The sequence below is a fragment of the Pseudophryne corroboree genome, chromosome 1 (assembly GCF_028390025.1).
Source record: "Pseudophryne corroboree isolate aPseCor3 chromosome 1, aPseCor3.hap2, whole genome shotgun sequence".
Taxonomy (NCBI): Eukaryota; Metazoa; Chordata; class Amphibia; order Anura; family Myobatrachidae; genus Pseudophryne; species Pseudophryne corroboree.
In genome coordinates, this window is record NC_086444.1 from 417,058,776 (window position 1) to 417,072,501 (window position 13,726).

General features: G+C 45.3%; 1 protein-coding gene across 5 annotated transcripts in view; it reads right to left on the bottom strand.

The window, feature by feature from the left end:
- Window positions 1–13,726, bottom strand: part of RHBDD3 (rhomboid domain containing 3) — a 148,066-nt gene that overhangs the window by 65,068 nt on the left and 69,272 nt on the right. For all 5 annotated transcript variants that reach the window (XM_063913338.1, XM_063913336.1, XM_063913335.1 and 2 more), the window contains exon 2: window positions 1,987–2,153. In XM_063913338.1, coding sequence (XP_063769408.1) covers window positions 1,987–2,122 — 136 coding nt within the window. In that variant the 5' untranslated portion in view covers window positions 2,123–2,153. The remainder of the gene's footprint in view (window positions 1–1,986; window positions 2,154–13,726) is intronic.

Consider the following 13,726-nt stretch of genomic DNA (forward strand, 5'->3'; position numbering starts at 1 on the left):
TTTGCCAACTAGTATCCCTGTTTGACAGGGTCACCGACCACGCTGCAGCAGCACTATCTGCAGGTCTCAGTCTAGTACCTGAGTGTGTAAATACAGACTTCAGGATAGCCTCCTGTTTTTTATCAACAGGTACCTATTAAAGTGGCCGTATCCTAAGACGGCAGTGCCACCTTTTTTGACAAACGTGTGAGCGCCTTATCCACCCTAGGGGATATCTCCCAGCGTAACTTATCCACCTGGCGGGAAAGGGTACGCCATCAGTAACTTTTAATAAATTACCAGTTTCTTAACGGGGGAACCCACGCTTTCACACACTTCATTTATTCATCTGATGGGGGAACAAAACACTGCCTGTTTTTTCTCCCCAAACCTAAAACCCATTTTTAGAGGTGCTTGGGTTAAAGTCAGAAATGTATAACACATTTTTTATTGCCGGGATCACGTCACGGATGTTCCTAGTGGATTGTGTATATGTCTCCACCTTGTCGACACTGGAGTCAGACTCCGTGTCGACATCTGTGTCTGCCATCTGAGAGAGCGGGCGTTTTTGAGCCCCTGATGGCCTTTGAGACGCCTGGGCAGGCGCGGGCTGCGAAGCCGGCTGTCCCACAGCTGTTACGTCATCCACCCTTTTATGTAAGGAGTTGACACTGTCGGTTAATACCTTTCACCTATCCATCCACTCTGGTGTCGGCCCCACAGGGGGCGACATCACATATATCGGCCTCTGTTCTGTCACCATATAAGCCTCCTCATTCAACATGTCGACACAGCCGTACCGACACACCGCAGACACACAGGGAATGCTCTAAACGAGGACAGGACCCACAAAAGCCCTTTGGGGGGACAGAGTAAGAGTATGCCAGCACACACCAGAGCGCTATATATATACAGGGACTAACTGAGTTATGTCCCTAATAGCTTTTATATAATATACTGTATACAGTGCCAATTTTAATGCCCCCCCCTCTCTTTTCCCTCTTACTGTGCAGGGAAGAGCCAGGGAGCTTCCCTCCAGCCGAGCTGTGAGGGAAAAATGTCGCCAGTGTGCTGAGGAGATAGGCTCCGCCCCTTTTTCGCGGCCTATTCTCCCGTTTTTTATGGAATTCTGGCAGGGGTATTTACCTCATATATAGCCCCTGGGGCCATATATTGAGGTATTTTAGCCAGCCAAGGTGTTTTTATTGCTGCCTCAGGGCGCCCCCCCCAGCGCCCTGCACCCTCAGTGACCGGAGTGTGAAGTGTGTGAGAGGAGCAATGGCGCACAGCTGCAGTGCTGTGCGCTACCTTGGTGAAGACAGAGTCTTCATGCCGCCGATTTTCCGGACCATCTTCTTGCTTCTGGCTCTGTAAGGGGGACGGCGGCGCGGCTCCGGGACCGAACATCAAGGCTGGGCCTGCGGTCGATCCCTCTGGAGCTAATGGTGTCCAGTAGCCTAAGAAGCCCAATCCGGCTGCAAGCAGGCGAGTTCGCTTCTTCTCCCCTTAGTCCCTCGCTGCAGTGAGCCTGTTGCCAGCAGGTCTCACTGAAAATAACAAATTCTAAGACTATAACTTTCTAAGAGCTCAGGAAAGCCCCTAGTGTGCATCCAACCTCGGCCGGGCACGAAATCTAACTGAGGCTTGGAGGAGGGTCATAGTGGGAGGAGCCAGTGCACACCAGGTAGTCTAAGATCTTTCTAGAGTGCCCAGCCTCCTTCGGAGCCCGCTATTCCCCATGGTCCTTACGGAGTTCCCAGCATCCACTAGGACGTTAGAGAAAATATGTGAAAAGCAGTGATACTGCATGTTTAACGTGCAAACTGCTTTGATGAATAGGCCCCTTAGTTCAATAACATAGACCATGAAACAATCAGAAAACACTGCAATAAAATAACCATACATTATCATAAATTTACCCACTTCAAATACAAAAATAGGAGTTTTACATTTCTTATTTTAGTATTTTGAAGAATATTCGTTCAAGCTACACAGTAATCCACTTACCATCCCAAACATTCTGTAATGTATCCAAATGTAGCTCGAGATCACTGCAAGACCCCAGTAAAGCCACCAACACCATCAGAAGCATCAAAAAAGAGCATCCTAATGGTGGGCCAGTTCCCAGCACCAATCTTATCATCTCTACAAAGGCTGGGGATCCTCTGTGTCACCTACAAGAGAGAAATGACTCAAATTAATCACTTTAATTACAAAATAAGGTGCAATTACAGGAAAGGTCATAACTAATAAGTGCATAGGGTCAGTAGAGAACACTGGAAGGACAGCCGGGCTACGGCTCAATTAGGCATATCAATGAAAAAACAAGTTCCCAAAACGTTGTAGAAGCAAAATAAATCATGGAACTCTTTTAAGAAAATATCACTATTCAGTTCATAGCAACATCTTTTTTTTAAGTATTAGTATTTCAAAGCTTCATTAACAGCCATATACATTGTGAGAAAAGAAACACAGTTAACAGATGGCAATATATAACATGGGATACCAGCATCGTAAAAAGCAATGCATTTTTAACATACGTATCAACATTTTTAACGTGGTCTCTTCATACAAGGGACCACTATACCATACATTAAAGAGAACATAATAGGGACTGCCATAGAATACAGAGAACATACTAGGGACATACATACATTACGGAGAGTATCAAAGTCACCACCATACATTACAGACAACATGCTAGGGACCAGCATACAATACAGAGAGCATCAGAGCGACCACCTGTGTCTGCATTGGCGTATCTATAATGGGTGCAGTGTGTGCAGGGCATGCGGGCCCCGAGGTCCAGGGGGGCCTACCCCGCACCCATTTGTTTAATACTTACCTCTCTAGAGTCCCCTGTCGGAGACATCCCTTCTGGGCAGCGCAATGGAGTCTAAACACTAGGGGGTACAAACTCTATTGCGCTTGCTGAAAACTCCGGAAATGTGGCGCGGCGGCCATTCTTCCGGGGTTTTGCACATGCGCATTAGGAAAATCTTCAGGAAAATGGCCACCGAACCATTTTCCCAAAGGTTTGCGCATGCGCAATAGAGACCGTGCTCAGACTCTATTGCTGCTGCGGAGAAGGACGGCACTGCCGGGGAACTCCGAGGAGGCAAGTATTAAATCCTTGTGCATCGTCAGAGAGGAGAGGGCCCCTGATGCAGAAGGCTGCACACGGGTCTCCTCCTCTCTTAAAACGCCCCAGTGTGTCTGCCATATAATACAAAGAGATTAGCTGTAACCGCCATACAATATAGAAAGCATCACAGTAACCACCACAAAGTATCATCTTTTTATCAATAAACCCCTCCTTAAAAATCAACTTTTTCAGCATCACTACAACAATTATTCAACATTAATAACATTATTAATCCCTTTATTTAGTTGCTGAAAGCCATAAGTATTTTTTATATATAATAATTTACCCTCACATAAAATAACATTCATATTCATTAACCCCTAATTACCTCTTATCAAAACTAACTCCATGAAAGACATTAAGCCCTTCATCCCTACATTAAAACAGAATCATCCTAACCCCCTAATTCATAATATTGTCTTCCTTTAATTAAACCCATTCTTCCCCCCAGCCACACTTATCTGTTAATCGATCTTCCTGTCCAGCTCCCACACAAAGTAGTCATACAGTGCTGGTCACACCATAGTGTGTGAGGAGCCACTAGTAAAGCGGTAGGGACTGTGTACTACAGCAAAAGGCTATACGACCCCTACATGTTGAGAAATTGCAGCAAATACCTCCCTACTCAAGAAGCCTTGGTCCACCCACCAGAGATGTCACATCCAAGCTATAAGAATGTTTGTCTTTTAGTCAGAAAAAAAAGTTCTCCTTTCTGGGAGCATATTTCTTTTTAGTTCCCATATTATTTGCACACAATAGACACAGCAACTGCTTTTGGTTTTCACTTGTACTAGAGCCGGCCATAGGCATAGGCAAACTAGGCAATTGCCTAGGGCATTTGATATGCCTAGGGGCATCAGCAGCTTCTGCTGATTAAAATGATATGCGGCATGCCTATATTCTGTATGTAGCATTTCATATGCAGATACACCCACAGTCTCACACAATATATAGGCATGCTGCATATCAGTTTAATCAGCAGAAGCTGCTTGTGCATCCTAGCCACATAGCAATGCAAATAAGATGCATTTTCATTAAAAAAAAAAGGTGCCCGACGTTAGCATTGATGCAAGATTTGTGAGGACACATCTGTATCCAAGCAGAGGCAGAGGTCACAGTGTTAGTGGAAGTGTGAGTGCTGTGTGCATGTGAGTGGGTTGGTTGTGCAGTAGTGTTCGGAATATGTGTAAGGAGCATTATGTGTGTCATGTAAAAATGCATTAATAATTGGCAACATATGTGTAAGGGGCACTAAGTGTGTCATTATGTGTATAAGGGCATTAATAATGTGCGGCATATGTTTAACAGGGTACTACTGTATGTGTGTCATTATGTGTATAGGGGCACTAATAATGTGCAGCAAATGTGTAGGGGGCACTATGTGTGTCATTATGTGTATAAGGGCATTAATAATGTGCGGCATATGTGTAAGGGACATTATGTGTATAAGGGAATTAATAAAGGTTGTCATAATGTGTAAGGTGCATTAAGTTTATAGGGACATTAATGTGTCTCATATGTGTAAGGGGCATTACTGTATGGAATTGTGTATAAATACATTACTAATGTGTGGCATTATGTGTATAAGGTGCTCTACTATGTGGCGTTGCATATAGAAAGGGCACTACTGTGTCATCTAATGTGAATAAAGTGCAATAAGGTATGGTGTAATGTGAATAAGGAGCAATTCAGTGTGATATAATGTGAATAAGGGGCTCTACTGTGAGGAGTAACGTTTATAAGGTAAAGTGATACTACTGTGGGATGTAATATGAATTATGGACACTATTGCAAGATAAAATGTGAATAAAGTTGCAGTACTGTGTGGCGTAATTGGAATTGGGGTTACTATTGTGTGGCCATGCCCCTTCCCAGCAAGAAGATGCCCCTTTTTGGGCTGTGCGTCAAATGTGCGAACAGTTCCGATTTAAAATATAGGGGGTACAAGGACTGCTATGGGTGAGGGGTGATGGTGCTGAGAAAGAGGTGCAAGGTCAGAGGCAGAACCAGCGGTGGTGCTAGGGGGCACCAGCCAAAATCTTGCCTAGGGCATCATATTGGTTAGGGCCGGCTCTGACTTGTACCACACTTGTACCATCAGGGTGGTGTCTGATTGGCTTCAAATTTTTCTGCAGAAGTACAAGGACCACAAACATACAGCCAATGTCATTAAGAACTATCTTCAGCATAAAGAAGAATAAGGAGTCCTGGAAGTGACGATATGGCCCCCAGAGAGTCTGAGCTCAACATCATCGAGTCTGTCTGAGATTACATGAAGAGACAGAAGGATTTGAGCAAGCCTGCAGCCACAGAAGATCTGTGGTTAGTTCTCCAAGATGTTTGGAACAATCTCCCTATCGAGTTCCTTCAAAAACTATGCAAGTGTACCTAGAAGAATTTATGCTGTTTTGAAGGCAAAGTGTGGTCACACCAAATATTGATTTGATTTAAATCTCTTTTCATTCACTTTGCATTTTGATAATTGATTAAAATAAACTATTAACACTTCCATTTTTTAAAGCATTCTTAAGGGGGGTACTCACGGAGCGATCGCTGCTTAAAATCTAAGCAATCTGACTAGATTGCTTAGATTTTAAGCAGCAATCACTCCGTGTGTACCCCTCACGGCGATAGCGATGCGCAGCCCACATCGCGCTGTGCTGAGCGGGGGGAGAGATGTGTGCTGAGCGGTTCGCTCAGCACACATCTCTCCCCACATCTGCCCGTGAGTACTTGCCTTTACTTTGCAGCAATTTTTCCACAACTACCTAAAACATTTGCACAGTACTGTATGTATTTTTTGTAATTACTATTTTTATGTTATATTTATTTAAATGGTGTGGTCACGTCACTGGCACTACAGTAGTTTGAGTGCCCAATTTTACACAGATTAGGAATATATTTGTACATAACAGCCAAACCACAACAAGCTTCATTCAATAAATATTAAAGAATGCACTCTGAAGGCAGAAACAAATGAATAAAAACATTACAAAAACATTGCCTAAGAACTATCCAGTACTGGCCAATTACTACACTAGAGGACCTGATTCATGTTTGTAAGAAAAGCAAAAAAATCAAGTAACTGTGGGGCTAATTCAGACCTGATCGCTAGGCTGCGTTTTCGTACAGCGGGCGATAAGGACTAAACTGCATCGCAATGCGCATCACACGGGTACAATGCAGATCGCCGCTCAGCGATGGGTTTGTTGCGAAGGATCCATTCGCACGTTCGTTCGCAAGGAGATTGACAGGGAGAAGGCATTTGAGGGTGGTAACTGACCGTTTTCTGGGAGTGTTTGGAAAAACGCAGCCGTGTTCATGCGTTTGCTGGGCGGATGTCTGACGTCAAGTCCGGTCCTAAACAGGCTGAAGCGATTGCAGTGGCTGAGTAAGTCCTGAGCTGTACAGACACTGCACAATGGCCCTCATTCCGAGTTGATCGCACCAAGCAACTTTTTGCTGCTGGTGCGATCAACTAATCTCAGCCTATGTGGGAGTGTATTTTAGTATAGCAGGGCTGCGAACGCTTGTGCAGCCCTGCTATGCTAAAAAAGTTTCACTCAAAACAAGACCAGCCCAAGACCTACTTACCCTATGCGAAGGATCCAGCGATGATGGGGCCGACTTTGACGTCACACCTCTGCCCTCCGTTCGCCTGGACACGCCTGCGTTTTACTTACCACTCCCCGAAAATGGCAGCAAACGGTAAGTTGACACCCCGGAACGCCCTCTTGCTGTCCGTCTTCTTGCGGTCGCCGCTGCGACCGCTTTCTTCTCGGTCAGCATCGTTGCCCGGCAACCTCTGTCGCCAGGCAGTGACGCGCGTGCGCAATGCGCACACCACGCATGTGCATTCCAGACCCGTTCGCACCGCAGCAAAGAACTGCTGCGTGCGAACGGGTCGCAGTGACCATCAAAATCTGTTTGTACAGCTGTGCTACTTGCACAGCTAAAATACACTCCCCCTGAAGGTAGCGACTATCTGTTCTCAGAAGTGCAAAAATCGGCTGCTAGCGATCAGGTCTGAATTAGCCCCTGTGTCTGGAATAAACCATGTTGCCATGCAAGTGGCGCAAATACATATATATTATTTTCTGTGCAGGGTAAATACTGGCTGCTTTTGAATGTTGCCCACAAATGTTAAACAGCTTTATTTTTACACTGCAATTTAGATTTCAGTTTGAACGCACCCCACCCAAATCTAAATCTCTCTGCACGTTACATCTGCACCACCTGCAGTGCAACATGGTTTTGCCCAGTTGCTAATTTATTTGCTCTACTTACAAACATGAATCGGGCCCACTGTGTTGTGGGAGAATGAGAGATTATGTAAAGCAGCTTAATCAGACTTGCCTACTCTCCCGGAATGGCCGGGAGGCTCCCGACAATCGGGTGACCCTCCCGGCCCCTCGGAAGAGCAGGCAAGTCTCCCGATTACAGGGGTCCCCCCCTGCCCGGCCGCCCACTTAGCGAGTAAAGTGGGCGGTCCGGGCAGGCGATGACGCGATTCTTGTTGAATCGCGTCATCATAGCCACGCCCCCTGCTGTATAATGCCGGTAATAGCGGCATTACACAGCGGGGGGCGGGGCTTACACAGGACGATCTCGTAGTCACGCCCCAGCCCGCCTCCCACACGCCCCCGGTCAGCTTACGCCACGCCTCCGGTCCGCCCCCCTCTGCATTCACATCGCAGCCCGCCCCCCTGCCGAACTGATAAAGCTAAATATTTATCTTACTTAAAACCATTTAAGAGGTCAAAGAACACAGTACGCTATTGGCGTATGGAATACCGTAAGGGTACGCAAGTTGCGTAACAATCGCTTAGCCGTAGTCAAGACGCTCAAGCGTCGCGTTCGCTCACGGCCAAGAGATCACAGGCAGGCACGCTATAGGCTGCCGACTACCGTAATGATACGCTATTAGCGTAGCGGACGCTCGGGACCACGAGGAGATCACAAGCGGCGCTGACGCTCACAGTGTAAAACCTTTATAACTATACTATAAAACAATGTATTATGCAGTAAGCCTTGGTGTAGTGGTAGGGTGTAAATGTAACACAGTGTAACCTTATTAACTTAAAAGCTGTACGAGCGTCTCCGACGCTCAGAGAATACTTAGAAATATAAGAAATACACAGATACCGATCTTAGGTTCTAACACCTTATATGAACGTTCTATTTGCAAAAGAATAATACAATACAAGTCATACACTACCAATATAACATAGACTAACTAACCAGATAACTACACATGAAATACAATAACAGCACAATAACACTTTAAGAGGAAAAGAGAGAGAAAGAGGAGAAGAGAGAGAGAGATATGGCTCACAATAACAATAAAGACAATATGATTGCGGAGAAACTTACGCACAAGGGGAACAATCGCATGCGCCTTTCTGAATATCCAGCTCCCGATTATCAGTGATGAGAACCGTTGAAGAGAGTAGAGTGGAGCTGGATCAGATCGGCTCGTCTATATATACACCACACACAATACAATACAATGGTCCCTACAATCTCATTGTTCATTGGACACAGGAATTCGTCTTCGCATTATAACAAAAGGTCATAGGTTGATTCATACAGGTGGGCTGTGACTATTTCCAACTGCTCAGGTGGGTGGGAAACTAGGTTTCCCGCCGCATGGATAATAAAGTGCAAATAATAGTAAAAGTCCATAAACTGCTTATGTCCATAACTATTCGCACGAGCGATTAATCCGCTTCAAACCAACACCGGAATATTGCTAATTAAATACTCTTCCGATGGATACTAAACTCCACTGTATAACCCTTGTCTGACCCTTCGTATCAAACAAAGAGGGATCTCTTTGTTCATGAACATGCTACATTAACTAAACTTTCAGATTCTATCAAAGGGACCATAATCTACAAAATACATTATATGGTTAAAATATGTAACGATCGAGTCGCCCGCTAGACGCACACAAATTCTACCGTAAATGCGCATACCGTGCGCCTGCGGGTGCACGCACCAGCGGGTATGCGTACGCACGGGAGAGCGTGGGCACGCGCAGCGGGGACACGCATGAGGTGCAAATATGGTAGTGTGCATCATGATATTTTTCTGACTTGGACAGTCCACCCTTTGGCAGTCACCAATAACTGCCACTTCCTAAAACATTTCAAAAAGAGAAAAATATATGTCATGTGTAAATACATTTCCATGGTTGGGTAGGGGAGGAGAGGAGAAGGTGAGAAAAGGGTATGACCTAGTGAGATAGCAGAAGCATGTGTGTATGAATCCATGTTTGGGGGGTCATGTATCATCGTGCCGTACGTGTTTTAAATCAAGCTTCGAGGTATTGCGAAGTATACATTTGAATTCCTTCTTATCCCGTGGTACGGGTCTGTGGATGGGCTGTCAAACTTTACCGAGCTCTTTTCGGCTTTTGGTTGCAACAAAATGGGGGAGCACATTTTAGTTGATGATACATGAATGGGGGAATATGTGAATGCTGATATCTGTGCCTGTATTCCCTATCGACTATGTGTGTTGTTACCTGAAGGTTGTAGAGGTGAAGATAAAGAACACTTATGGTAAATGCATTGATAAACTATGTGAGTTTAATATACATTTGCCGATTGAGGTCTTGTCTGAAGTCTTGTCTGAAGTCTCCTTTGGGCTTTTGCTATTAACGGTATGCAAAAAGCCTTGTCAATGTCCATAGACTTACAAAAAAAGTTGGGCTAGCGTAAATTTAAAATTTCTAGGGAAACTGGGGGTCTATGGCATAGTCCATCTGTTGTTTGTGTACAAGGTTGTCAAACTTCTTCTTTAATCCATCTGTTGTCTGTATATAAGGTCATCAAATTCCTCTTCCAAGCGGGTCTTTTTATCTTGGAGAAAAGGAGAAACAGGTGAAAGAAACGGACCGTAGAATCACATTTTCATCACATCATTGTCTCTATCGTTGGGTCATAAATCAAATCCATTGGAATTACAATTTCCTCACTCCTTAGACTCATTACCCTGGTACTCCGTTTGCACTTCGTTAAAGCCTGACCGCATCTAAATATCAAGCCAATCGATATGACAACACCTAAGATACATAGAAGAAACTTCCCTACATCCATTATGACTCCTTGAGCCCATTCTCCTAAACCAGAGAACCAATTTCGCGGGTTCAACCATGACACCCAACCAGTCAGCTCATTACCCACAGCAGCAAGGGTGAGATTGTGTCTCCTGCGAAATTCCCACTTTAATTGGAGAATATCGTCCATCTTTTGGTCTATGACCTCGACCGGGTCCTCGGTGCTATTCGTAATATAAGTGCAGCATTTCACGCCGTACTGCGTTGCCAGTGTGACACAATATCCACCTGTCACTGCCGTGAGATAATTAAGAACCATCCTATGCTGAACCAGTTCTGTTTTATAAGCTTGGAGCTCTCTTCCGGTATATCTAAAAGTGTCGTCATACATTTCAGTGATATTGTCTAATAAATTTGCAAGCGCAGATATATATCTATAGTTCAGCACTCCTCTAGCGGTGCGAGTGAAATCTAACGCAAGTAGAACCTGAATCCCGGTGGATTCATGGATCAGATCAGAGGCCGGGTGCTCTGTCCTTTCTGTCAGTTGCCTTTTAACGACGTGCTCGTAATGAGTATAAGGAGCTTGGGCACCACGGTGTATATCTTTCATTTTGGTATGTGATACAGTCATTACCTCAGGCAGTACTTTTCCAATATAACACAATCCTTCAGAGTTTGGGGCAAGCCACTTATACGCCTTCCTCCCGCATATGAAATATGCATCATCGGGGAGAACATATGGGACGGAGTAGGACATAACCATATTACACATCTTCCATGTGAAATCTCCTAACCCTAATTCTCCCATCTGTCTAGTACACGTATCTGTTTGTATGATATGTGCACAGTATCCTGGTGATACCTCTCCAACTCTCATGATCCTATTTCCTAGGGTATACCTATATCGGAAAGATTTTTCCCTACCGGCTATGTGGCGTATAAGCTCTGTATCTGTAGGCATTCTATCTGCTCTGTATGAAAAGGTCATGGTTTGGTTACTCCATGACACTTCCCAATTTCCCGGCTTTCGGGGATTGGAAATGTTAAAACATATTAGGGATCTATCCACATGATATTGGTGGAGCTTCAAACTAGGAGGACTGGAGATATTAAACCTCCTGTCCACCGGTCTCCCACCCTTTAGCTCAAGTACCTCTCCTACCGTTAAAGGGAATGGTACTAATCCTGATTTGCTATGGCCTTGAGGTACTTGAGAGCATACCCAACAATCTGTCTGATTTAACACATTACCCACTAAGGAGTGATAGTCACTCAATGGATGCCGGTCCATGTGGATATTAAAACTGGACTGACATTTCTTGATGCACCCATCCTCAACTACATTGTCACAGAGCCTACAGATACAGTTTTCTTCAGCTAACAATCCTTCACAATTCCTTCTATTGTCAATGCTATCGGATCGTTTTCTGATACTCGCCTTTACTTGTTGGTTAAGTTGCTCTTGGAAAACTACGCCTCCATCTTTGTCATCAGAACCCATTCCAGAACCTCTCTCGACCTCCATGGTACTCTCGCCGGAACAGACTGCTCTGGTCAACATCATGGTCAACAGGAAAATCCGGATCACAGTCTCTTGGGGCAAGTCCATCTTATAGGAGGAAACGGAGAAGAGTAAGAAGGGAGAAAAAATAAGATTTTACTTACCGATAAATCTATTTCTCATAGTCCGTAGTGGATGCTGGGGACTCCGTCAGGACCATGGGGAATAGCGGCTCCGCAGGAGACAGGGCACAAAAGCAAGCTTTTAGGATCACATGGTGTGTACTGGCTCCTCCCCCCATGACCCTCCTCCAAGCCTCAGTTAGGTACTGTGCCCGGACGAGCGTACACAATAAGGAAGGATCTTGAATCCCGGGTAAGACTCATACCAGCCACACCAATCACACCGTACAACTTGTGATTTGAACCCAGTTAACAGTATGATAACAATGAAGTAGCCTCTAAAAAAGATGGCTCACAACAATAATAACCCGATTTTTTTGTAACAATAACTATGTACAAGTAATGCAGACAATCCGCACTTGGGATGGGCGCCCAGCATCCACTACGGACTATGAGAAATAGATTTATCGGTAAGTAAAATCTTATTTTCTCTAACGTCCTAGTGGATGCTGGGGACTCCGTCAGGACCATGGGGATTATACCAAAGCTCCCAAACGGGCGGGAGAGTGCGGATGACTCTGCAGCACCGAATGAGAGAACTCCAGGTCCTCCTCAGCCAGGGTATCAAATTTGTAGAATTTAGCAAACGTGTTTGCCCCTGACCAAGTTGCAGCTCGGCAAAGTTGTAAAGCCGAGACCCCTCGGGCAGCCGCCCAAGATGAGCCCACCTTCCTTGTGGAATGGGCATTTACAGATTTTGGCTGTGGCAGGCCTGCCACAGAATGTGCAAGCTGAATTGTACTACAAATCCAACGAGCAATAGTCTGCTTAGAAGCAGGAGCACCCAGCTTTTTGGGTGCCTACAATATAAACAGCAAGTCAGACTTTCTGACTCCAGCCGTCCTGGAATTATATATATATATATATTTTCAGGGCCCTGACAACGTCTAGCAACTTGGAGTCCTCCAAGTCCCTAGTAGCCGCAGGCACCACAATAGGTTGTTTCAGGTGAAACGCTGACACCACCTTAGGAAGAAACTGGGGACGAGTCCGCAGTTCTGCCCTGTCCCGAATGGAAAATCAAATATGGGCTTTTGTAAGACAAAGCCGCCAATTTTGACAATCGCCTGGCCGAGGCCAGGGCCAACAGCATGGTCACTTTCCATGTGAGATATTTCAAATCCACAGATTTGAGTGGTTCAAACCAATATGATTTGAGGAATCCCAACACTACGTTGAGATCCCACGGTGCCACTGGAGGCACACAAGGGCTGTATATGCAATACTCCCTTGACAAACGTCTGGACTTCAGGAACTGAAGCCAATTCTTTCTGGAAGAAAATCTATAGGGCCGAAACTTGAACCTTAATGGACCCCAATTTGAGGCTCATAGACACTCCTGTTTGCAGGAAGTGCAGAAATCGACCTAGTTGAAATTTTTTCGTGGGGCCTTCCTGGCCTCACCCACGCAACATATTTTTACCACATGTGGTGATAACGTTGTGCGGTCACCTCCTTCCTGGCTTTGACCAGGGTAGGTATGACCTCTTCCGGAATGCCTTTTCCCTTAGGATCCGGCGTTCAAACCGCCATGCCGTCAAACGCAGTCGCGGTAAGTCTTGGAACAGACAAGGTCCCTGCTGGAGCAGGTCCTTTCTTAAAGGCCGATGCCACGGTTCCTCTTGGAACAGACATGGTACTTGCTGAAAGCAAATCCCTTCTTAGCTCCCGAGGCCATTAGTCCTCTGTGAGCATCTCTTGAAGTTCCGGTTACCAAGTCCCTCTTGGCCAATCCGGAGCCACGAGTATAGTTCTTACTCCTCTATGTCTTATAATTCTCAATACCTTGGTTATGAGAAGCAGAGGAGGGAACACATACACCGACTGTTACACCCACGGTGTTACCAGGACGT